General features: G+C 48.0%; 1 protein-coding gene across 1 annotated transcript in view; it reads right to left on the reverse strand.

Moving 5' to 3' along the window:
* The window catches only part of PLB1 (phospholipase B1), a 138,815-nt gene that overhangs the window by 32,954 nt on the left and 79,566 nt on the right, over positions 1-26,295 (reverse strand). The window contains 22 exon segments of the mRNA XM_033125525.1: positions 1,025-1,125; positions 1,942-2,007; positions 2,560-2,640; positions 2,997-3,048; positions 4,444-4,552; positions 5,224-5,267; positions 9,356-9,429; positions 10,325-10,383; positions 11,311-11,371; positions 11,886-11,924; positions 13,033-13,060; positions 13,062-13,102; positions 13,308-13,418; positions 13,540-13,562; positions 13,565-13,643; positions 16,258-16,286; positions 16,289-16,338; positions 18,407-18,507; positions 18,823-18,888; positions 21,763-21,843; positions 22,196-22,247; positions 25,028-25,136. Coding sequence (XP_032981416.1) covers positions 1,025-1,125; positions 1,942-2,007; positions 2,560-2,640; positions 2,997-3,048; positions 4,444-4,552; positions 5,224-5,267; positions 9,356-9,429; positions 10,325-10,383; positions 11,311-11,371; positions 11,886-11,924; positions 13,033-13,060; positions 13,062-13,102; positions 13,308-13,418; positions 13,540-13,562; positions 13,565-13,643; positions 16,258-16,286; positions 16,289-16,338; positions 18,407-18,507; positions 18,823-18,888; positions 21,763-21,843; positions 22,196-22,247; positions 25,028-25,136 — 1,456 coding nt within the window.

Raw genomic sequence — 26,295 nt, forward strand, 5'->3', positions numbered from 1 at the left:
AGAGAGGGAGGCAGGAGGACCTGCGGCTGAAGTTCTGGTCATGGGCTGTTTCTCTTGTCAAGGCGCTCACTCCAGCCCAGGCTTAGGAGCACATGTGGCCGGAGGCTCTGACGCACATGCTCAGGCGCAGGTTTCAGGCCTGATGTGGGGACTGGATAAGGTCCTAAGGGTGTATGGATCAGCACCCTCCCCTCCTAACGTAGTACAAGTACTGGACGGCAGGTGTGTGTGGGCCTGCAGCAAATTACTCTGAATAATTGAATTTAGGCAATGAAAATGCAATATTTAACTTTTTAAATAAAACAAGAATGCAGCCACTGTTATTGGAGCTGGTATTTTGGTCTGATGATATGCGACCAAATCTTTAGTTCATATGAGTGCCCCACTGTGTCTCCTTTTATTTCGTTATGAATTATTTCATGCCCATAAAATATAGTTAATGTTAAAAGAGATATTATCTCTAAAGCACTCAGCACAGTACCTGGTACACTATCTTTATTTGTTAAATACATCTCCATATAAGGTATGAAGGATAATAAAACACACGCCTTTGTACCTCTCACCCAGCTGAAGAAACAAACCCTCCCGCGCTCCAGTTCCCTGTGTCCCTCCCCAATCTGCTTCCTCCCCAGAGGTAACGGGATTGTACATCTCATTTCCTCACCTTCTGTTTCACTTTGACCGTGTACGTCCACGCACAACCCTACATGCTGCCCTTTCACAGGCTGGGCCACACTGTCTCTCAAGTACTAGTCTTTGCCCCAGCCCTGACCTCTCCCCCTGGGTTCCCCCATATCAGAGGTTCCTTCTGGTACCCTGAGGTTGGATAAGAGGGGGCATGGCTCCAACCTCCCAGAAAGGGGTAGTCCTGGCTCAAGACCCCCTTTATAGACTTGGACACCTGGACAGACCAAGTCACAAAGACCCCAAGGAGTCACGGCTGCATGAGCCAGATGGGGAGGAGGGGTGGGGGCAGGTAGGCGGTAAGTGTTCCTCCAGCCGGGGGCAGCCAGCACCTGCCTACCTGGCCTGTGGCACCGGGCATTTGTCTGGGTTCCCCAGGAACACCTGCCGCATGACACTGGGGCTCATGAAGTCCACGAGGTTGACCAGGGCTCTGGGCACCTGAGGGCAAGACCGGAGGTGAGAGAGGGACTCCAGGAGCTCCTTCCTCTAGCTGCCTTACAGCCCTGAGAAGTGGGAACAGGTTCTAGGGTCCCCATTGAACTGCAGCTCAGTTGTCCCTGAGTAGAGTTCTGGGGAGGTGTCTCCACAGGGCTGCCACCTAGGGCCCTGCAGGCCATGCCACCCACATAGGCTGCAGTGTGGATGGCACCTCCTGGAGTGGGACAATATGGCAGACCTGAGTCTAAATGCTGAGACTCAGGCCCGTTCAGCCATCAGTTAGTGAACCCAAATCTATTAGCTTTAAATTTGGTAAGATAGGTACTCCATTTGCCAGGACATTAGCTCTTGACCATTTCCCTGTAGCCCCACCTGGACTAGCTCTGCTGAGCAGGCCCAGGGACTCAGCCCCGCCGAGAAGCATCTGGCGGTCAGAGTAGAAAGGCAGCTTGCCTAGGCTGGGGGTGGGGACAGAGCACATCGCTGGGCACAGGACCAGAGAGGGGCTTGCTCTAGTCACATCCTATGGCCCAGAGTACAGTGCCCAGTCTGGAGCCAGCCAGCTGTAGCCACCAGGGAATATGCCAGGTATTGGGGGGGGGGGAGAATTAGTGCACACACTGCCTTCCCTTCCTCAAGCCTGAGATCCTTCTGGGCTGATTCCAAACGGAACAAGGCTGCCTTCGGGGTAGGACCCAAGCTCTGGAAAGGGAAGGAGTCCATGCCCTTGGCGGTCTCCTTCAGGGGAGAGGATATTTCACCTTCTTTCCCCTGTCCACCTTTGCCCTCACCATGGCTGGGGATGTTACCACCCACCTCTCTATGCAGGACATCCAAGGCATTACGGAGATGGTCATAAAAGTTGGCAGAAGAATACAGATTCTAGGAAGAGACAGGAGGGAGAGCCGGTTAGAGGGAGAGGGCCCTTCCGGGTCCAACCCCAAGGACTTGTTCTCTTTCTGGCCTCAGCTGTCACCAGCTCATCACATCAGAATCTGAGATGAGCAGTTGACTACTCGCTGTTGTCAAAGATGGGCCAGCCAGAAGACTGGAACCTTCAGCCAGAGCTTTAGTTCAGGAGCAGAAAGTAGAGGCTTCCTTCCCACTGCTTGGGGTTTACAGTTTCTTCTCTTTCTGAATTCTGAGAAATTGTAAGAGAGCGGGGTAGAAACACCATCTATCTGCCACCTGCCACCTCACACCACCTAGGACATGGAGGTGGAGCCAGACGCCTGAGGGTCACGGGGTACAAAGTGTGTAGGTGCACCTGTGTGCACATACACGTGTGTGAACTGTGCATGTGCACGTGTGCATACACACACAGGTCTTGTTGGACAATCCTTGGGTTGATTCTAAAGACTGTTCTCAAGGAGGATCTCCAAGGCCCACAGGTCAAAGCCAGGAGCAGTGAGCAGGCCTGGCCCGCCCCATTACCGAATCCGTGCAGTAGTCACATAAGTCACTGCCTCCAATCAGCACCGTGATGACTTTCCAGTCCTCATGGAAATTTATTCTCTGCAGAGGGAGGAAAATGCTTAATGATTTCAAACAAACAAATAAAACAACCAAAGCTCTAGGAAATCCATTCAACCCTCTAAGACTTCCTTGCCCACTTAAAATAATAGGATCAGAATCTCAGAACTGAAAGCATTTGAGGTGTATCGACCACAGAATTTTAGCATCAGGAGGGACTTTCAAGCTCATCAGCAACAAACCTCACTCCATTCAGAGGGCCTCCAATAAGGGCTGCCCTTGTTGCTTGCAGGCCTCTAATGACAGCGGGCTCACTGTTTTCATGACAGATCATTCCATTTGGGGACTTTGGTGGCTTAGAAAATCTGTGTTTAAAAATGAACATAAATCTGACTCACATGGTCATCTCTCATCCTCTGCACCAGAGACTGGACTTGGCTCGTAAGTGCCCTGAGAAGGAGAAGACATCAGTCCTGCGGAAGAACAGTGCCCAGATTTTTGCTCCTAAAGGGCCTGTACTGGAGGTTTCCATGGCATTGTCCCCACTGCATGAGCTGGCAGAGACCCTGAAGCTCAAGGACAAAGAGGCACTTACCTGTTCTGAGAGTCATTACAACAAATAACCCTTTGAAAAGCCAATTGTGTGTCTGTCCTAAAGCTGCAGTCAAACGCACTGCCAACTACATTTGTGGCTCACGGCCTTTCTAGGACTCCACATGCAAAGCGTCTTTACAGATTCCATGCTAGGAAACCACTGGTCTCCTCTGAGGACTGGTTTAGATCCTGAACTTAGATCTATGAGTTTGAGCATGCTTTTTCTTTTTACCCTGGCTGCCAGGAAGCTGAGAGTTTGATGCCCAGGCACAATAACCGTAAAAATGTTCATACTGACAGAATTGCTTCCTCTTTCTCCCCCGTAGTGGCTGTGATTTTTCTCTTAAGTATATGATATTTGTGTATATGTGTTTTTAAATAAACTTATCTAAATGCTTCTTCTACAAAGAGATGGGGAATAAATGTACACTGTACACGTGCCTGGGGTTATAATTCCTGGAAGGACTAGATCTTGGGCATCCTGAGCTCCCCGCTAGCTCAGGTCCCTGTTACAGGTCTGGGTGAGATGGATCCATAGCACTGTGATCTCTGGGGACCTGTGGTGGGTTCATCTGTCCCCCGCGATTTCTATTACTAAGAAGGCTCTCCCCAGGCTGGGTGAACAGGTGTGGGGGCTGTGCCCATCTACCAGAAGGGTATGGGCCTGAGCAATGTGACAGAGGCTCAGACAGTTGAGCCAGGAATACAGGAACCCAGTCTGCTGGGACCTCTGGGAGCAGGATGAGAGGTCTCCCTGGGAGATCCTTCTGGGAGGCTGAGCACTTCTGCTTTAGCTGCCTCTGCGTCTCAGCTGCACTTCCTGTTAGCTCCACGGCGGGGTTAGGCACAGGACAGCACTTGTTGCCCCAGAGACCTTTAGGGCTGGAGATTCTGGCTTGCCCATGCATTTGGTTAGCACGCCCTGGTCTTTTGAGAGAATTGCCTCTTGTGAGGCTTTGGAGTAAATGAATCTCTCAAGCACCATTATGCCATGGCGAGTTCAAACATTGGGTAAGTCTGGTCAGTGAGTCAAGTGATTAGAATACGCTGCACAGGAAAGCAAGGTCAGGAGTTCAGCCATTGGGAGCATGGGTCTGTTCTCTCCTCAGTCACAGGGCGAGAGCAGCGGAGAGCCTCTCAAATCACTGCTGTAAGTGGATAAATGTCCCCATAGCACAGGAGGTCAGTATTACAATCTTAAAGGTGACCACGTGCCTCCCACTCCCTACCCCACGTCCCCAAATCCCATACTCAGCCTTTGCTCCAGGAACAGCCTGATTGAGGAACGCATTGGTGTCATTGGCGTCCCCTGTGCCCACCGCATAACCTGTGAGGTTTCTGTTAAACTTCCGAAGAATATCTGGAAGAGGAGGGGTGAATAGGGCACAGAAAGCTTAGGGTGGAAGGCCAGGACGTCTTCTCTGGTCTAGGGTCCCCACTGTGAGCTGTTGCCATCCTCATGCAGCCCAGGGAGGGCAGGCGGAATGTGTGCCCGAGCGGGACTTGGAGCCTGAGCTGAAATGACTTGATGACAGGATGGGCCAAGGCAACAGGAGCCTCTCAGCTTTTTCCTTTTCCTCTTTCTTTCTTTCTCTCTCTCTCTCTCTCTCTCTCTCTCTCTCTCTCTCTCTCTCTTCTCTCTCTTCCTTCCTTCTTTCCTTCCTTCCTTCCTTCCCTCCTTCCTTCCTTCCTTCCTTCCTTCCTTCCTTCCTCTTTTTTTGACAGAGCATTGTGCAGAGAATCCTATTTCATTTGATTGTCTCTGCACCCTCTGGACCAGTTGAAGAAACCTGAGGTCCAGAATGTTTGGTAACTTGCCCTCGGTCACCTGGCAAGCACATAGAAGGGCCAGGGCTTGAACCCAGGTGTCTGGGCTCCAAATACAGTTTATACCACCCCCTTCGGCTGCCTGTTTATGGGCCTCTCCTCCCATTTCAATGGTAGTTCAAAGGAAGATGCTATTTCTTAGCTGAAAGCACTCTCAAGAACGCTGGGGATCAGGTGCAAGGAGTGCCCCTGGTGGTTACTTACTTGGTAAGGTGGTCACGGTCTCCAGGGAGCCATCTCCTCCTGAACTGTAAGGGAGTGAGCAAGCCAGTGAGATTGAATCATACGTAAGTTTTACAAAAGAGCACCCCCATCTTTCTAAGTGCCCACACCATCAGCACCTGTAAGATGTTTGAGGGATTCTGGAAAATGTGAATTCCCCAGTGGGTTGTTTCCCCCCGAAATCCAGGATTTGAAGGCAAAAGAGAGCTGTTTCTTTTCTCCACCAAATCAGGAGAGAGAGCACTTAGCTGAGTATATATTATGTGCCCAGCCAGGAACTAGAGTCCATGTATTAATTGTGTCACATCACCCAGCAAGCTTATGGTGTAGCTGGGACTACCTCCATTTTAGAGAGTAGGAAGCTGAGATTCATAGGGGTTCATTACCTTTCTAAAGGCAACTAAAAACCATAAAGGTAACTAAAAACCAGTTTGAGCTGGAAACCTCTAGAAAATGGATGAGCTCTTCTCTGCCCGGTGGTGAGGTAAATGCCACGGGGAGGTTCTGGGGGATGGCCTCTCACTGCCTTCCAATGCCCAATCTAATTTTATGTAATCTAATAGAGTTTTATGGCCCTCATTCTAACCCCAGGACACACTCAAAATTTCCTTTCCTTCATGCATTCAAATTGAACACATGTGGGAAGCAAGAAGTATTTCTATTTTAACAAAGTCCCAATGTTCAGATGTACTGTATTTACTGTTATTTTTCTTCTGCCCCACCTGCCTCAGTCCCAGCATGTTATTCCAGGCCAATAGATTTTGAAAACACAGTGTTAGCATCTAGCTCACCAGTAGAGACTTCCAAAGGAAAGGCCATGAATCAAAGTCATGGCTGTTCTTCCTTCAAGGAATGCTTGGAATGAAGTTGACTATTTCATTCCAGAGTGCTCAAGGGCATAAGCCAAAGGCTCAACATCCCCAGGTGGTGGAGAGAAAGAAGCCAGGTATGCCTTGCCCTTTTGACCTCACTCAGGTATTCTCTCTCCCACCTCTCAGCAGATGTCTGAACCTAAGTGGACCAGTGGTTGGGTATTTGTTTGAACTCAAGATTCTTCTCTCACTGCAAAAAAGCTGCTGCTTTAGCTGCTTCCCGATCCTTCTTTCTTGGATTAAAAGCATTTAATCAGAAGACTTCACATTTGAAAGGAAATTATAAATCATATACCTTCTCCAATCACTGTGTTCTAACATTGCTTCCTTTTCTCCTTCAATAAACAAGTAACATAAAACAGCGAGATAACGTAAACACGGTCCAAGTCCGTTCTACTTGTACAAAGGCTTTTCTTGTCTAAAGGTATCTTTTGTTCTAAAACAAAGTGTGGTGGCTGATCAAGACCCACAGGCTACAGAATTCTCTCTCTGAGCCCATTTTAGAGTCAACATTCCCAGGAGAAAGGAATGAATTATAGAAATAAATATGGAGCAAAAAATATGTAAGCCTTCATTTGGATCAGAAACTATGTGAAACATGAAAGAAAATAGATCCATATGAAGCAGCTAGTCTACATGCGACCTTCAGATTAGTGTAATTTATATTGTACCATGAGTCCCATGGCTGGACTTTGTTCATCTGCTGTTACCCACAGTGCACAGAGAAGTACAGAGTAGATGTTCAATAACATTGCTAAAGGAGTTTCAGTAAATTGTGATTGAACTCCTAATTAACAAGGCAGAGAAATGCAATTTTTGGTAAATAATTTTATTTTGGGTCCTTTGAGTGGTGCAAACCAAGCAAACTTATTTCAACTAAAGAAAAGACAATGCTCTAAAGACCGCTGGGCCCTGCCACACTATTAAGATATATAATTCTCACAGGTCAAGAAGCCTTGGAAATATAAGTCAAACCTCCTTCTGTAGGTCCTGGGTCCACTTCTCCCCAGTCCAACTCCATGAGGCCCACTCTCTCCACTTTGCTTCCTTGGGGAAAAAGGCTCAAATTCCATTCTTATTTACCTAGTATTCCCATTCATTGCCTAGTATTCCCAATCCGGAAGCTTTAATGGTTTCAGAAAATTGCCTTTCTCAGATCAGTATATTTCATGGACTTTTCACAGGGGACGCTAATAGGCATACGAACAAGGAAAGAATTCTGGGACTAAGGGAAACTCTGGATGACACAGATACAGTTTAGACAGATATCTTCGTTGTAGGGCTTCTCGCAGCCTTTGACATGCCAGCATGCATGTGAATTCCTCAGAGGAAGAATACAGTAGGTAATGTTTTCAAAAAAATAGAATTTTGCTTTCTTCAGGAACATGGCCGGGGTTGGTGTTCCATTGAACACACTTTGGGAAACACTAGTCTATACAGCATTTCACCAAGTGTCAGACTGTCTCTCAGACTCTGACCCAGAGCTTCCAGATACATGTGACTCTATAATATAATCATTGGGGCAGGTATTTGAAACATTTAGAACCAAGGGTCTAAAGGGACAGCAGCCATTGAATATAGGGGGCCTTGGAATGAGCATTAGAAGACTGAAACATTAGGCCTTCCTGGGCCTCACTTGTAGGAAGAAACCAAGCAATGGCTAAATGTTTCCATTGCTGCAGAGAGAAATATTTAGCAGAAGATTGAACTGTCTGGTTGAAACTGTGTAAAACTGGCATGTCACCTCACTTCCCCAGACTGTACCACCAGATACAGCTTATCCATCACTGTTGGCTGCTTTGTCTCCTTTATTTCTATTTTCCCACACTGATGTGAGGCCATGGCCTTCTTTAGCTAAGACTAAGTGCAGCAGCTACAATCTCGTGCTTTTTCATGATTTAGTAATAGCTCTGCTGTCTTTCTCTTCGTCTGGCTTTTCTGTTTCTTGCAGCCTCAGTAACATTTGGGGCAGAGTGGTCAGGTGGCCAGTGAGGCTCTGTTTTGTTTCAGGGCAGCCCCTTAGAGACGACCTAGGCCCCCTCTTAGAGACCACCTCCCTGGCTGAGGTCTGTGGAAACCTGGGGGACCTCGGGAGCTGGGAGGCATTTACTTCAGCTCTCAGCGGGTGAAGTCCTCGTGCTACACACCCTGCTCTGGATTCTCTGTGTGGGTGGCTACAGCCTGACGACACCTCTCTCACCCAGGAAAACCTTTCTCTCTGGGACTGTCTCAGGATTGGCCGGAGAACTATCACAATCCTAATTACCCCCACGCAGTTCCCTCTCACTTTCTGGGAAGAAACATTTCATTTAAATCCTCTCCGAAGAAAAGGGAGGAGGCAAGTGCGTGGCTGGGCCACCCCGCTTCTCACTAGCACTCTGCCCTCTCGTGGCTGGCTTTGTTCTCGTTTTGAAGTCTGAGCTAAAGGCCAATTACTGTGAAGCCTACGTAAACAGGAACTTCATTAGGTAAGAAGGAAATTTAAGAATACCCACAATCCAGCTACTCACCTGACACCTAGAGCTTTTCTACTTCTGTGTCTGGAACAGTCTTGCTCATCCTTTCCGTCTATCTCATTGCTAGCCTGTCAGGACACGACTGGCGTGCCTTCTAGTCCCTGCTGCCAGGGTTGGTCATTCCCTCTTCTACGGTCCACTCAGACAGCTTTTATTTTCACGGAGCCCTTGCCAATGAGAATAACCAGTTCCCTGAGCTTCCCGTATGCCCCCTCATTCAACACCTGTTGGTTGTGATTTTTGTCTCGGTTATTTCCTCCTGAAGTATGTGTCGTATTTCGGAGTTTTCTATACAGATGTGTACATACATGTAAAGGCAGAGATGTGACTTCAGAACCACAAGAATACATATAGACAGTAAACAGAGACGTAGGTACATCCACACACGAACATATACATGGAAACGGGCAGGTGGAGACTCAGAGAGTTGGTGCTTTTCAGGGGCATCTCCTGTTGGATTTGCTGACCCAGGGTCTGATGAGAACCCTGGGATGCTTTTCTGCACAATTTTAAAAAAGAAAAAGAAGAAAGAAGGTCATCAACAGTAAAAGATCCTCTCCACTCACCAAACTGTCATAATCAGTAGATGTATATAGGTTTGCCTTCTGAAAGCCCCTTCCAGACCTGGTCCTTGCTCGTTGGTATTTCGGCATTTACAGGAGACACACCCCTACCCAATCTCTGGGTGTGAGCAGGGGGCGAAAGAGGGTCGAGGGGTAACATTACCTATATGACAGCCCGCGATACTGAGTGGTGACATCAGGAAGGTCGTCTGGTTTGGAGCCAATTCCATTGCCAGCCTTTGAAAACACACCAAAATCCACAGGGAAATCAGCAAGTGAAAGCAACGAGAGGCTGGGAACGTGCAGGACATCTGCTGGTGGTTCCCAGCACGTTCCTCATGTCAGCAGAGCACTGGATGGGGAGTCGGAGGACCTGGACTCTTACTCTGTGAACTGCGGCTGCCTCCTTATTACACTGAGGACACGCCCTGCTTGTCTCACAGGGGTTGTTTAATGACCAAATTGGATGAGACTTGTAAAAACAGTTTGGAAGACTCTAACGTGCTTTACAAATGTGATACACTGTTCTATCATTACTCAGGTCTTCATAAGCCATGAAGAAAAAGCTCATAGATTTGAGTGGACGGCAGTGGGCAGATTGCTTCTAAGCTTCACATTTCTCCTCTTTCCTTCTGGGACTTTCTGCAAGGCAACCTCATGGACTTAAAAGTGCTGCCAGGAAGTGGTCCTCAGGCTTGGCAACCTGGCCTTATTTCTCAAAACTTAGGAGTAGAGCTTTAGCCACCATGCTGGAGTCCTCACTGCTTTCTGTGCAGATGCGAAGAGGAAACAGGTAGGAGGGTCTGGGTGGCTTGTAAAGCATCATCCCAAGGGAAAAGAGCATCCACACAGGCATGTATAGAAGGTTTTTGGAGTCAAAGGGACATATTCTTGCAATTGTTAAAAAAGTATTGTTAGGTGTTCAAAACCTCTACTATCTGAGATAATTCAGGTCACCCTAAAAAAGAGTTCCCTTTGCACACTTGAGTGAGAAAGTGGCTGCAAACAAACCACTGCCACGTTCTTGGATTGCTAGAATTGGGAGAGAGGGGTGGGATAATGCAGGGTTAGGAGGGCTGGGACCTGGAACTGACATAGCTACCCCCACCCCACGCAGGGCCCGAGTCCTTACAGTCAGAGAATCCCCCAGAGCAGCTACGACTCGGATATCTGCAGGTCTCAAGGCGTGCACTGCAGAGACAATTTGACATACTTGAATCCGTGGCAAGGAAGCTGCAGTCAGAGTCTAGGGCTTCTTGCTCTAAGCAAGACCAGAAACACCATCTGCACGTGCATTTGGGCCACACAGGACTGAGTGTCCATGGTGCCCTGGAGGCAGAGGGTACATGAAGACAGATTTTGCCCATAATAGACACAATAAAGGAATCCTGCACTTATGTGGAGGCAGAGGTGCTGAGAGAGAGGGAGAAGGAAAGGGGATGGATGGATGGATGGATGGATGGATGGATGGATGTTAGAGAAGGCACAGTGGGATCCCAGCAGTTATATGGGATATCAGCTGTGACCTGAGTGCACAACCAGATGGGTAGTGGACCATCTGAGATGAAGTTCAGAGCCTCACGCACAGCCCAGTTAGAGCTGGGTTCTGGATTTCCACCAAGAATCTCAGAAATAATCGTGTAGTGCCTTTCTGTGCCCCCAAGTGTCTTCTGAAGACTTCAGGGAACTTTCCACCCCTGCAGATGGAAATAATTGCAGAGCCTGGGGCCCCAGGACTACTGCAGAGCTGGCTCCCTCTTGGGATCCCCACAGCACCCCACTCCCCATCTCTGGGCCTCAGTGAGGTCACACCACAGGGCTGGGTCACTGAACGGGGAGCTCACATGGCTCCTCCACTTGTGTTCCCTTTAAGGGGCTTAATTGAGAGGGCAGCAAACAGTCCCTGGCCTGGCCGCCTTGGGCCTGATGAGTAAGACATCGCTACAAGGTGGAGAGGAACAAATCAGGGACTTGTTCCAGAAGACCACCCAGATAGGAAGCAAGCACTGGCCATCACTGTGTCACTTAGTTACGTGCAAAAAGTCTTGTCAGAGCACTCATTGGTCTCTGAGTCCTTGTGGAGAGGTCCTGGGTGCTGGTGTATCCCAGGGAGCTTACCTGAGGTAGGCACTGAGGTGGAAGGGGCTCTGTCCCGGCACAGCAGCTGGCTCCCATGACCCTAAGAGTATAGAATGAATCTCAGGGGTGAAAGGGACCAGAGAGGCTGGCTGGGCATCAGACTCACCCAGAGAGCTTTAACAGACTCCTGCCCAACCCCCCCACCCCCACCGGGGAGAAGCCTAGAAGGGCATTTGAAGAAGGCTTCCTAGGTGATTCTAAACATCAGCCAGCCTGGGACCTGCTAACCTGGTTTGGACCCTTCCACCATCCAACGCAAGACTTGGGACGTCAACAAAATGACCTCACCCCACCCCGTCCCTGCTTCTACAGCAGCTTTATGAGGAGGAGAGGGTCTTTACTTAGGTCTTTAATGAGGTTGTGAGTTGGCGGGCTGGCCCCCCATCTGGGCTGCCATTGATGGAGCTCACTCCACCCCATCTGAGGTGTATGTGGATGGACTTTATAAAAGACTGTGAACCGCTTTGTTCCCACCCACCCTGTTGGGCCAGTTCCAGCCCAGGGGCTGCCCACTGCATTGGCTGGTGAGTGGAAAGAAAGCAACATGCAAATACCTGCACACTGTTCTTGTAGGTGCTCAGAAACGGCCAGTCCTACGAGAAGAGGCAGGTGAGAACCACTGAGACTTCGGCTTGCTTCCAGCACTGCTCTTTGCTCTCCCCCGCCCTCCAGAAGTGCCGACCTCGGCATAAATACTTTCAACACCTTCCGCCTCCTCCGGGCTCTACAATGCGAGCGCCCCCCTGCCAGGCCTACCCTGTGATGTACAGGGGCCTTCTCTGTAACCCCAACCTAACCTGAACCCACACGACCAATCAGAATAAACCCTACAGCAGCTCCCAGGAATGACCACGCTTGTTCTTCACCTCCCACCCAGCTGGCTGGGGTGGCTGTGTCACCTCTCTTTCTCAACTCTGGCCCCTCCCAAAAGAGCACTACTTTCTGCTAATATAAGCCCATGTCCCTACTCCTTAGGTCCCCTTGCCACCCCATGCCACTCGTACCCTATAGCCGCCTGGGCTCCTTCCTGCCCAGATAAGAAAAGTCAGGTGCTCTGAGGTCCTGCCCATGCAAGACCCAGCTCAGTGGGACCCCACTGGGAATATAGAGGAATTCACAGAGGTGAGGGAGCAGCTGCAGAGGTCCAGGAATCTTTCTGACAATTTGTGAGTGAACACGGGGGTCTTGATCTGCTTTGCAATCCCGGTGAATGTGTGCTTTTTAGCTCCAGCATCCCAGTGACACCCCCACCCCCACCTCCGTCCTAGTAGATATTATTCTAGGTCTCAGTTCCTTGCTCTCCCTATCCTGCCATGGGACAGTGGTTACATGGAGATGCGGAGTCCTTCTGTCCCATCCTGCCCTTGATGTTCTCCCTGCCCCTCACCTTTAAAAGGAGAGCTGGATGGTGCTGCCACATTCCTCTTTCTGGCTAGAAAGAGCTGTGTGCGGCCCAGACATGGGCTAGGGCTCGCTGTGACATACAGACAGAAGAGTGCTCTAGGGCTTCCCTGACACAAAGGGCTGTCACCCATCACAGAACACCAGATGGGACACTGGGGATGGTTAACCGGAGTCTGGAATGAGTGGATAGGTAAACAGAGCTGGGGAGGAGGGTGAGACCCTGGCATTCCAGACTTTTAAAAGGCTGGAAAAGATGCTTTAGATGGAACAGTTACAAGGATGCGCTTTTCACTCTACCTGGTTTGGACATGTGATATTGATCTTCTTTCAAATTACTCTCTGTTGCCTTCTGGCCAATGGGTTCCAGCTAAACCAAGAAGCAAGAAGACGGGGTATGAGATAGGGGCGGCAAGAATGGAGAGGTCAGGGCTGGAGAAGGAGGGAGGGACAAAGGAAATGGATTTATCATCATTGCTGTGCCGGGACTCACACAGCATGGGTGACGGGCCTCTGAAGTCCAACAGAAGCTTTCCAGAGTCTTTTCTTATTAGAGGGAGAATAATTTTTCCTACCTCAGTCATCTTACCATAATTGTTCCAGAGGGCACTGGCTGCGTGGGCATGAGACTTGCTGCTGAAGTGGAAACAGTCAGGGGCGAAGAAAGTGTTGTCGGGCAAGCCCTCCTGGTCACCGGGCAGACAAGAGGGGCCATGTTATGAGGCGTTGGGTAACACAGACGGCACCCAGAAACAGCGGGGGCGCTCTCTAGGCCCCCCATTTATCCATGATGCTCGTTTTCTTTACCGAGGTCTTTGGCAGGTTCACTTTTCGAAGAATGGCTGTATGACCACTGTGAAATCTTCCCTCGTGTCGTATCGCCCACTCTCAACCATCTGGTCAGTTTTCTCCTGCAGGAGGCAAGGGGACCACAGTCAGAGGGATCCCTGCATCTGCCTGGTCTTTGTGTGACCTCTTTCTCTGCCATAGAATTAAACAGTCTGACCTTTGAGTGAAATCAATCTGCAGCAAAATCTCAACTGATCAGGAGCCAGCTAATTACTTTTTAGATCAACCTTTATTTCAAACCCTGCCCTCAATCTCTGCTGCAATTGCATATATTTGACCTAGGTGGTGGGAAAAAAGGGAAGGGAAGAAGAAACCTAAGTCCATCGGCTTGATCCCCCTTTTAAAGCTTCTGGATGAAGACTGGGGGAGGAGCTATGTATTTGATTAAATGACTTGTTTGGATCATCCTTACAGTTCTGTCCTACATTTGTTCAGAAAAATCAAAGGTGAATCAACAACAACATGTAATGCCTATTTATATTGCGTGTGCATGGTGTGTGTGTGTGAGAGCACGCACGCTCCTGTGCCTTCACACTCCTTTGAGACTCTCAGATCTGTCTAGGAGGGTAATAGAGGTGTTTACTCTCACAGCTTCCACTTGGGCTCAGTTCCAAGAGGACTAATACCCCAGTTTTGGCTCTCTCTTCTACGAGATTCTGCTATTTCACTGCTTGCCAGGTTTCTACCATTTGGGGCCAAAATCCTGGCTAGAGAAGGAAGTCAGGCTTGAATACATTAGTGTGGTCACTTCAGAAGACCTGGTGAACTTCCTTTTCCCAGAGTTAGCCAGAGAGAGCCTCTGTCCTAGGGATGCCTTACCCCGGACCTCCTGGGGCAGTCTCCTCGTTAGAGGCAGAGCCTTGGGGAAGGCAGAAGGTACAATACCACTAACTAGCTGTATGATTTTCAGCAAAAAAAAATCATACAGCTAGTTAGTGGTATTGTCCTGTCCCTCTCTGGACCTCTATTTCCTCATCTGTAAATGGAAGATGTTTAGCAAGGACTGGACCATCCCTTAAATCCTTTCCAAAGCTACTTTTTACTCTGGGGAGCCACAGTGGCTCACAGTGGCGCCATGCACCTCTTGAGAAATGAAAGAAGTAGTGTCTAGAATGCCTGGCGCCTGGTAGTACTAATAGCAGTGATTATCTCCAGGGAGAGTGGTGGGAACAGTAGCTTTTCCAGGAAGTAGGAAAGGAGAGGATTCTGAGACGGGGCATGATGGCCTCACGGGGCTGAGCTGTGAGCTTCTCCAGGATGCTAAGTAAGGGTCTCAGTGGTCGGTAACCAAGAGCAGACCTGGCAAGAGCTGGCCAATCTAGAAAGGTTGGTGAAGGTAATTTTTGGTGACTAGTTCGCCTTCTTTTTGTCTCCCTAGCATCTGAACCCACTTCCTGTGTTTTGAAAAACCCATTGTATGAAGAGCAGCCTGCCTCTCACTGTAGAAGGTGAGAAAGGCAAACGCTGGCTTCCCTAATGCCCCTCGCAGCTAGGGTACAGGCACGTGCCCAAGGGTCCTCAATCAATGCGTCCACCTGCAGCTTGGGCTTGGAAGCTAGTGACAGAAAGATAAAGGGACAGCACAGACTTTATGCTGCTGAGGGTGGTAGCTGCATCCAGTCCCTAGAAGCAGCAGGGACAGTGGTGTCCATGGTATCTTCACTGGACTCATTCTTTGTCCTGATTTTTGATTCCTATGGCTTGGCCCCTGAAATCCCATGACTCTGGTGGCTTGGCCTCTGACCCTAGTTTTCTAGCTCTTCCAGATATTCTGCTTAAGTTACCAGAACTCCTAAGCTTTTGTTGCTTGCACACAAAAAGCCCACCTGGGACAGGTGAGCTTTCATGGCCATAACCTCGGCTGCCTTCCCTCTCCTGTGTGGGCCATGGAGACATAGGTACCTGCTCACGGCAGAAGGAAGTACAACTGGGGAGGCACCAGAGGACTGGGTGAGGACATCCAAGGTTGATAAACAGGTCCATTCTCCTGAGCCCTGATCCCCTGGCAGGTATGGCTGCCCCCAAGAGTCTTCAGGGAAGTGGTTCCGCTCCAAGGAGTCCTTGAGCTTGAAGCATGGATCCACCCTGGAGCTGTTTGCAGCCCACTCTAGAAGGGCTGGAAGGCCACCACTGTCCTCTTGACTGGACAATTATTTGGGGGAAACCCAAGATGGAGTCAAGGGAATCAGCTGCTCTGGTCAAAGATTTGACAGAGATAGGCCTTAAATGAACAACCCATAGGATGTATGGAGAGCACCTGCTGACTTTCCCCCATGCTCCCCAATAACACCTGTTTCTCTCGGAGGGGAGGGCAGAGGCAATGGATGTTATTTCACAGAATCCTCCAGACTCTCTTGGAGTCTGGAAAAGGTTTCCCACCCGGGAGCTGGAAGCTCACACACATTCCCATGGACAACTGAAAATATTTGTTTCTGTGCAAGGCCAGGAACTGAGACTTGCTGAAGCATCTTTGGTGGCTTGGCTCTATAGCTTGATTCAAATAAATGGAACCACAGTCCCTGCTGCCTCACAGTGTATTTTAAATCTGTAAACTGGTCAGTGGTAACCTCACTCCCCGTCAGGGTGAAAATAACGTAAGCACATGTTCATATTCCACCCAGAGCAACCAAACCACACAGCAATTCCTGTGCAGCTCAAAACCCTTTCTCGGCTCACCTGATAATTCTTATTTGTTTCAATGAGGAGGCAAGTTCTGTTGAGTTATCATCAAACTTCAGGACACAGGGACACAAATTCCTGCAGACCAAACAGAAGAAATGCCCCACCCCACCAAAATCATCACCTGAGTGCATGACACAGAAATAGTGGCTTGACATTCAGAATATATTTAACTTGGGAGCTAATCAGGAGTCTGTGCTAATGGAGGCTCTGGCTGATTGTTAACTGTACCAGAAGAAGCTGAAGAAAATTTCCCAGGCCTGGATTGGCTCATGAAAATAAAATAGTTACTTCTTCTGACATCTTCAGGAGTGACTTTTAAGATGCTGAGTTACCTTATGACTGTCAGAGGACAGTGCAGTATAGATAAGACACACCTCCTTTTAAATAACAATGGTGACAACAATGAAAACAATCATGGTTAACACATATCAAATACTTACTGTGCCAAGAGTTTTATGGGTATAACCTGTTTAATCCTCTTTAGCTATTCTAGAAGCTGTATTGTCACTATCCCCATTTTATAGATGAGAAAACTGAGGCTCAGTGTGGTTCAGTGCTTTCTTAAAGTCACATGGATGCTAAGTGTCGGAGCCAGGACTTGAACTCAAGTCTGTCTGGTCTGAACTGGAGCTCTTAATCCCTAGTTAAACTGCTCCTGTCCAGTCTGTAGCTCTGATCTGGCTGGCCTCTTGCAAATTTGGTCCAGGGAGATGAGATGATTACAGCATGGATGGTCCAGTGTAGACTCGGCACCGCCAAGGAAAACACTACCACGGAGGCAGATCAGAGGAGAGGCGGGGAGAGCAGAGCACTGCAGAGGTGGCAGGACAAAGTGACCCTGAGCCTGGCTCACCCACAGTCAGTGACTTGGCCATTGCAGTTCTCAGAATGGACCTGGCAAATGCCTACTCTGAACCTTTAGATTTAATTGTCGAAAACCCTTGCAGTGATCCATGGCAAGGGGTGAGCTGCTCTGAAACCTAATGAATACACTGAACCCCGTGTGGCCCAGTGACTGGAGAAAGTGGGAGCCAGGAGATGAGTCAGCAGCTCAAAATAGCATGGCTGACACCAGCTGCATTAATAGGCATGTGTCATCCAGCAGCCATCCTCCTGCTCCCAGCATCCTCAGGCCTCCCGAGGGGACCTGTGCAGTCTGGACCCCCAGGTGAGCATTGGCAGGGATCTTTAGGGGAGCAACCAAGCTACCCCTTAATTTCCAAGAGCAAATCTAGCCCTTGTGAATTATTCATTCAGCCGTTCAGCGAACAGCAGCTGAGCCCCTATGCCGCGCTGGCAGTGACTCAGACCCAGAGCGCAGGGCTGTGGAGGAGAGGCACAGGAATAATTACCATGTGACGTGTTCAGGATTATGGTGTGTGGGGCGGTACAGAGCTGGGTGGGGGCGGGGGGAATGGGCCCTGCCACCATGACCCCGGCTAATGGTCCAGAGGAGGCCTGGTAGGAAGCAACGCTGTGAGAAATGGTCATGTTTGGGTTAGGAGAACATCTTCTCACTTCCTGGAAATGTGTACTACTAGAGCGGGAGCACCCACCTTTGTTTGGCTCTGGGATAAAGACAGGATAAAGAAGGCCTTGCGGGGCCTTCCCAGGACCAGGGAAGACACTGGGGAAGACACTGGGGAAGTGTCTCTGGGGAAGACACTGGCCTCTAAACCCTGCTGATCTGATTTGTCCACACTTTCCTCAACAAGTGGCAATAGCCCTACATTTGTGAATGCCCAGCCTGGAGCACCCACACCAAACAATGGCTCCCTCTGTCCTGGAGATGGGTCCCTGGGAGAGGAAGCTTTGGACACACTTAAAAGTAGGCCCTCGCAGTGGCCAGGGAGCCTGGCCCACACAGGCCCACTGCAGTCCTCATGCTTGACTCCTCCCTTGGAGGACTGAAGGGTGTCCTGAACTGACATGACAACAGAAGCATGGCTGGGTTGTAAAAGCATACTCCAAGGGTAGCTGAGGCCCATATTGCGCTCAGAAAAATCTCCCCCATTAGGCCTTGTCCGGTTAGAAAATGGGGTGGTCTCTGCACTCCTCAAACTTCTGCCCTGCTAACCATAGTCACTTTCTACTAAGCGTCCTATGGCCCTTTCAAGAACAGGGGAAGAAGCTTCCATCTTACCTAAGAATCAGCCTTGGGCAGTTGACTTTCTTCTCGAGGTACAGCTCCCTCAGTTTGACGATCTCCACCACCTTGACCAGGTTGACGAATGCCCGAGGAACCTGAGCAAAGGCAAGACCAGTTCCCAAGAGGATCGAGGCTGGGCAGTCCTTCCTGCTAGACGTCAGGTCTGTGGCCTTCCATCTGGCCCCATCCACTCCCTTCATCCCTGCCTCTCCCGCCCCTCTGCTTCCCATCAGCACCTATGTGTTTAGGCCGCTGAGACCAGGACTGACAGCATGGTCAGTGCTGGTCTCCAGGCAAAGGGGACCCAGCAGGGAGGCCTCAACCAAAGCCAGAGCCACCTCCAGGCTGTCTGAGGCCCAAGGAGGACTGTGGTTGAGCTGCTTGGAGGTCATGTGACCGAGCCTCTGTACCTCAGCATGGAGGATGTCCAGGGCCTTCTGAATGTTGTCTGTGAAGTTCTGGGGAGAATAGTGAACCTGCAGGAAGAGGAAATGTCTAACACCATTCGTCACCCATTCTCTCTGCAGACCAGGGCCACTCCTCTCTTGGGCCCCCTCCTCCCTGTGTTTCAGCCAGAATGGGCAACACTAAAATGTAGGTTTGCCTCCAAACCAACCCCGTGGTCCTTGGGCTTGTCATAGCTGTGACCCCTTTCTTCTACATGGAGCTATGGAAAGCTCTGGGATCCACTTTTTATTAGCTAGATGTAGGGCCTTCACAAAGGCACATCACATATCTGGGCCCCTTTAAAACGGGGTGTTGGCACAGAGGACCTCTAAGATCCCCTGCAGCTTGAACATCCTCTGGTCCTACGGTGTGATCTCTTCTGCTTGGATCCCCCCGTCCTGGGGACCCACAGCCCAATCAAATCACTTAAGGAGTGATAGAGGGGAAGAGAGTCCCGTGAAACCCAGGTCCTAAGCATAAACACGTTGTGTGGTTATTTCTTTTGCTTTTGATACTTGTGGTTCTTAAACGTTTTGTTTTTAAAGCTATGGAACCCTTTCTCTGAATGAAATCTAACCAAGAGCCCTGCTCTACCAAATCGATTAAAGCTGCAGGGAAATGGGGGAAGGCCCATGGTCCCACCTCCCCACCCCTCCCAGCAGCCCCCGGACTCCACACTGAGATCCCTTCACATAACAGCTTGAAAACCCCAGGCTCTGGTGACTTTGATGCCAGGAAAGAAGGCTGTGAAGGGTGTGGGGGGCAGGGTTGCCCCTCAGGGCAGGTGCTGGGAGGCCACTTCTTAAACTTTGCTCTGCTGGCCCCTGACAACCATCCTCAACTTCACGTCCCAGTTGGAAGGTCTCCAGCTGTGTGTAAACGGCTGACACCCTTTCCCCCCACCCCAAATTTCCATGGCAATTCTGACTTCAGATCTCTGTGTGCATCACTAGAAGCGCATCGTGATGTTTTTCTCATCGTGTTATGAATTGTCTGTCTCCTTCCCCTGACATTGTGAGTTCCTTGAAGACAGAATCTTTGTTTCACTTGCCTGCTTAGCTCCCAGTACAGTGCCTGGCATATAATAACATGCCCAGTGAATGGTACTCGAAATAAAAAATGTTCTATTTATCGGAAAACACTGTAAACAAAATTAAATGGAAAATAAAAAATAGGCAACATGTTTGATAATGGGTTAGTATACTTAATACAGGCCTTTTTTTTTTTACAGATTAATAATAATAAGTACCTTAACAGAAAATGGCTGATAGGCATAGTATAGAATTTATCAACAGGAGAAATTCAAGTGAGCATTAAAAAAGGGAAATAAAAGTTTGTTCCCACCTAGTAAGAAAATAAATGCAAAATTTGAAAACAAGACACAATTTTTTCATTTATCAGATTTGCAGCTATTAAATAACATACATTGCCACTTGTGAAGTAGGGAAATAAGCATAATTGGTACAAACATTCTGGGAGCAACTTAGCAATATGTATCCCAAGTATTACAAATGTAGAGTCACCAAAAAATAAGACGGATGGATATGTGTTAAATTAATATAGCACAATGTTAACAACTGTAAAATCTAGGTAGTGGGCACATGGGCATTTACTACACAAGTCTTTCAATTTCTCAGTGTGTTTGGAAATTTTCATAATGAAACATTGGGAGAAGTATATATATCTTTTTGCTTAAAAAGCTTACTACTTAGAATATATACCAGGAAACAATTATGGATGTACATAAAGATGGATGTTTACCCTGGTGTTATTTATAATAGGCATAACTAGAAGTAATGTAAGCTAAGTACTCAGTAGTGGGGACTGGTTATGTAAATAAGAGCCAACCTATATTATGGGTTACTATACAGTCATTAAGAATTATTGTATAGAAAAATAAATATTGACATAGGAATATCCTCCCAATGTGTTGCTATTGTAAAAAAGCAGGTTACCAAACAATATTTTCAGGATGATATAGCATTTTTAGAAAATAATAAAGCAATTTCTCTCTATTCACAGAAAATGCTAGAGACATTTATTGAAATGTTAACAATGGCCTTTCTGGATGTTGTAATCACATTACAGACAATATTTTTTTCCCTCTATACTTTGATATGTTTTCTGTGTATATTGCTTGTACAATAAAAAAAAAAAAAAACAACTATTATTTTTAAAGGCAGCTGAATTGATATAGATGAAGTGCCCAGTAAAGGCAGAAGTCACAGGAGGTAGATTTGGGCTTAACACAAAGAAACACCACAAAAGAGTTTGCGCCTACTCATGATACTAATTAGGGCCACCTTGCAAATTAAAGAGCGGCCCATCGCTGGAAATGTTCAACAATTGAATTCTGTGGAAGGCATTCCTGCCGTGGGTGGGAGACTGGTCATTATGGCTTGTGGGTTTCTTCCAGCTCAGGGAATCTGGGGTTCCAGGAAGAAGCACTGCACCCACAGGGCAGCAGTCTGACTCTTGGATTTCCCATCAGCCCAGAATAACTGTTAGGCTCCAAACATGGCCTAAATGCCTACATTAGGAAATCAACTTTCCCATAGAAGTAATAGGGAAGCAGTTCAATATTGGAAAAGGAGCTGACTTAGAATGATGTATGAAGATATGCCAGATTTTTCAAGATCGTTGGAACGTTATCTTGGTTTCTAGAATGATATGATCAAGCTCCCCTGATAGGAAACCTAATCACGATTCATCTTACAATCAGTCCTGCTTGTCCTGTTGAATCTCTCACTGGAGGTGAATGTCCTCTCGGTCTTGGAGTTAATCTCAGGCTGGATCCATGCCAGACCACAAGCCCCAAGTCCCAACCCAGCTACACTGCTCCAGGGACCTGGGGTAGAAATCTTTCCAGGAGGGAGTTTTGAATTAAGGGCCTGGAGACCTACCGGGTCCTCGCAGAAATCACAGAGGTCATTGCCTCCTATAAACAGGGTTATTATCTTCCAATCTTCCTGAAAATTTATCCTCTGAAATGAATAGGAAACAAACAAGTAAATAAAAGCCTTACCCCAGAGTCGAGTCAAGGAAAACACAAAGGGCTACACACGGGCAGGGATGGGTCCTCATACACCACAGGGTTTAGTGAACAGTAATGTTTTCTGTTCTTTGGTTTGGGGATCCTGAGGTCAGAGGTCACAGGCCGTAGGTGTTCAGTCATTAGTTGTTGTTGTTCTTGGTGTTGTTTTAAAGGTAGACTCTGGATTTCCATGTGGCCCTGTCCTTTTCCCAGAGGTGACCCTGTCTGTTGTCATGGATTTCTCCTGCCCTCTCCCAGTTCTGGGGACTCCTCCCTCAAGGTGGTGCCTCGCCCAGACTTACAGTGTCATTCTTCATTAGGTTCACCAGCCTCCTGGCCTGCTTAGCTAAATCCCTGCGGGCAGACATAGGAAGAAGTCCTGTGAGGAGTGGGGACACTAAAGCTGGGGCTGGGAGGGAACTTAGCAGAGAGAACAGGAATCAAATACGGAGCAGGAACTCTGGACTGAAAGCCAGGCTCCCATCAGAGCTGCTTCTCCATTCAGCCTCCACTGGGGGTGAGGGTGGGGTGGAGTGTTGTGGCTGTGCTTTGGGAAGGACAGAGTACTCCACATACAAGAAGCAGACTGTTAGTGGAATGGTTTTCTGATTGGCAATGTTTTTACATACTTTTCTTTCTCTCCCAAGCCAGGCTCATGTGGGGGCAAACAGAAGGCGGCGTGTGAGTGTTTCACATCATGCACGGGTCAGCATAAGCCCGTTTCTGTGGGTGCTATGATCTCAGCCTCAAAGGGCCCTCATCCTCAAGGTGACATGGTTGAGTCAGACACACCTGGGTTTGACATCTACTAACCTCTTGCTAACTGTGGGGATATGACTTAAGTTCCCAGTCCAAAAAGACGGTAACCATGGAGCTAAATCCCCAATCTTAGAGGGTCATCAGGAGCAGCGAGATGGGCAAAGCAGCCCAATGGAGTAAGAGCCACTACTGCTGCCAGACGGCATGGGTTTGAAGCCTGGTTCCACCACTGACCAGCTCTGAGACCTTGACGCAGTATTTAACCTTGCAAACCCTCAGTTTTTTCCTTTCTAAAATGGGGAGGACACGCATACCTTCATAGAGCTGTTGGGTAGATTAAATAAGGTGCCCATAAAGAACTTAGAACAGCGTATGGTAAGCATCCATATTACAAATAATCCACTGAATTATTTCTACCATCGTCACCACCACCATCGTCACCATTATCATCAGTTAAGCCCCTGGCACAATGCCCAGCAGGAAACATTGGTTGTCATCGCCTCCCTCTCTTAACTATCAGCCCAACTGGCCTGGTCTTAGTCATAGTACACTACGTATCAGCTAACCTGGGTGGGAATTCTGAGTTAGCTACATAACCTCTTTGAGCCTCAGTTTCCTCAGCTGTAGATCTGAAGTTATCAGGGCAGCTGCTCTTTCTATAGACAGATTTGAGGATGATTACCTAACCTCTCTGTGCCTCAGTGCCATCATTAAGAAAACATGGGTATCTGACCCTCTGCTCTGTCCGTGTCACAGTTACTGTCCGGAATACCAGGAATAATAGACATGAAGGTATTCTGTAACTTGGACACTGTTGTATATGTATGAGGGTTTATTGTCTGGCTTGGGATAAAGCCTGCAGGGCACAAAGCCAACAGACCACGTGACTGAATGGATGCATCCGTGCAGGCCACTTTGCCTCTCGGCGCTTCAATGTCTCCATCTGTGATATGGGAATAATCATCTCCAACTGTTCCCTACACCTCAGGATGTGCCTGGACAAATGGATTGCTTGCACCAAAGAGCCCCAAAGGCCTAGGGGGAAAGCAGGGAAGAAATCCAGGGCCATATGAATCACACTCTGCTTAGGTCACTTTTATGATCTCAACTAAGGGTTCATTCTTGGATGCCTTCTGACCTAGTCATGCCCAGAAACACCTTTCTTCTCATACCACCAGCTGACATATGCGTGGGGAAAAAAGCAAAATCATGGTGATATTAAAGTAAGCCCAAATTTATAAGCAGTAACTTGGTCGCCTTTCACTCCCGCCCCCACTAAAAGGAAAGCAAAGCCACCGAAATCATTCTAAAACCATCAGGTTCTGAGAGATCTCTGCTTTGGATGATCTGTCACCTTTCCTGTCATGAACACATGAGAGTTACTTGGGTGGCTCACAGATTCAGGATGGGGTTGAGAAGTGGGAGAATGACGTCAGGGAATCTAGAAACCAGAACCCAGAAATCCCTAGGAACTACACAGTAAAGTGAGGTTTGTGATTATTCTGGAAGAAGAATAGGGTTAAGAACCAGAGAGGATCTTTCCATTTATTTTTCCTGGAAAAGTAAATGGCGTGGCATTCACTTATTCTCTGACCAGGCAGCAAACCCAAAGAATCACTCAAGGCTCCTTGGGAGAAATGGAGCTGTAGGACCCAGGAAAGCCGACCCTGCCCTTGTGAACCTGCCATTCAGTGCCACGGACCATGACACGATGGTTCCATTGTTCACTAACAGGTTTCCCAGGTGGGTCCTGCAGCCCTGCTGCATTGCTGCTGGAACAACCGTCCTGATCCAACACATGTGCGCTATTTACAGCTCACCAGAACTTCTGCATTCAACATGCATTGAGCCTCACAACAGCCCATCTCGTAGAGGCTAAGGCTTAGTGGCGGGGTGGGGGGTGGGAGAGGGGCAGGACTCAGACTCAGGGAACTGATGCTCTTCCCATGACCTAGGAGGGATGCCAAATCTAGAGCCTGAACAAGCTTCCCGAAAAGCATGTCTGAGGAAGGGAGGGAGAAAGGATACAAAAGATGGAGACTGACAGAGCAATAAAAACTGAGACTCAGAGTGAGCCCTCTTAGGGCCACTGTCTTATGTGGACATGAGATTCACAGAGGAGAAAAAGTGATTTGCTCAAAGCATCAGAGTCAAGTGTGACTAGTCCCTGGGGTGGAGTTGGGGATGGGTTAGCAGCTTCCTGTGTCCCACAGCAAGGGATCCCCAAGACAGCCCATCCAATCCAGTCTTTGACCTTCAGACCCCTTCCCTAGACCAAGCCCCCCAGCCTTCAGCTATATATCCCAGTCTAGGCTAAGCCCCCACTGGGTCCCCAGAAGACCTATGCTTTTCACCCCCAAGGCTCCCCTGCTCACTCAGCTCGTTCTCCAGCCACGGCCTGGTTGAAGAAGGCTCCAGGACTGTCTTCTTTCCCGGTGCCAACAGAGAAGCCCTGGAGGGAAGGGTTGAATTCCCGGAGGAGGTCTGGAAACCCAAGGAAGAGATGTGCTTAGTAACTACCCCAAAGCAATCCTCAAATTCCTTTAATAAGCACCAGTGAGTGTTCAGGACCAAGCAGAGCCCCCACCCACAGCCCTTCCCCTGACTATTCCTCACTCAGCACGGAAAGAAAATGCCCAGCAGGCTGATGTTTAACTGCCTGGGCAGCACACCTGGGTACTTAATGAATTGTTGTTGAATAAATGTGAGTCTGGGCAGGTGCTTCTCTCATGCATTTTCCTTTTTTCTAAATATATAATAACTTATTGAGATAATTCACGTACCATAAAAATCACCAATTTAAACCCTACAGTTCAATAGCTTTAGTACATTCATACAGTTGTACATCCATTACCACAATCAACCGTAGAAACCTTTGAGCAGAGACTCCCCATTCCCTCTAACCTCACAGCAGCCATTAATATACTTTCTCTATATATAAATTTGCTTATTCTGGACATTGCATATAAATGGAATCATACAACATGTCTCTTGTGTCTGGCTTCCTTTCACTTAGCATAATGTTTTCAACATTCACCCATGTTGTAGCGTGTACTAGGACTTCATTCCTTTTTATTGCCAAATAATATCCCATTGCATGGATAGATCACATTTTATCTATCCATTCGTCAGTTGAAGGACATCTGGATTATTCCCACTTTTTTTGGCTATTATGAATAATGTGGCTATGAACATTTATGTACAAGTTTTGTGTGGGTTTTCTTGGATATACGCCTAGGAGAAGAATTGCTGCATCATTTGTTTAACCTTTTGAAGAACTTACAGAACTTTTCCTAAAGCAGCTGTACCATTTTATGTTCCCATCAGCAGCAAATAAGGGTTTCAGTTTCTGCACATCTTTACCAATACTTGTTATTATCTGTTGTCTTTTTATTATAACCATTCTACTGGATATGAAATGGTACCTCGTTGGGTTTGATTTGCATTGATGGTTACTGATTTTGAGTATCTTTTCATGTGTTTATTGGCGATTTGTATATCTTCTTTGGAGAAATGTCAATTCAAATCCTTTGCCCATTATTTTTTCAGTGTGGTAAAACACACAGAACAAAATTTACCATCTTAACTATTTTTAAGCATACAGTTCAGTGGTATTAAATACATTTATAGTGTTGCCTTTGCC

The sequence above is a fragment of the Rhinolophus ferrumequinum genome, chromosome 13 (genome assembly GCF_004115265.2).
Source record: "Rhinolophus ferrumequinum isolate MPI-CBG mRhiFer1 chromosome 13, mRhiFer1_v1.p, whole genome shotgun sequence".
Taxonomy (NCBI): domain Eukaryota; kingdom Metazoa; phylum Chordata; class Mammalia; order Chiroptera; family Rhinolophidae; genus Rhinolophus; species Rhinolophus ferrumequinum.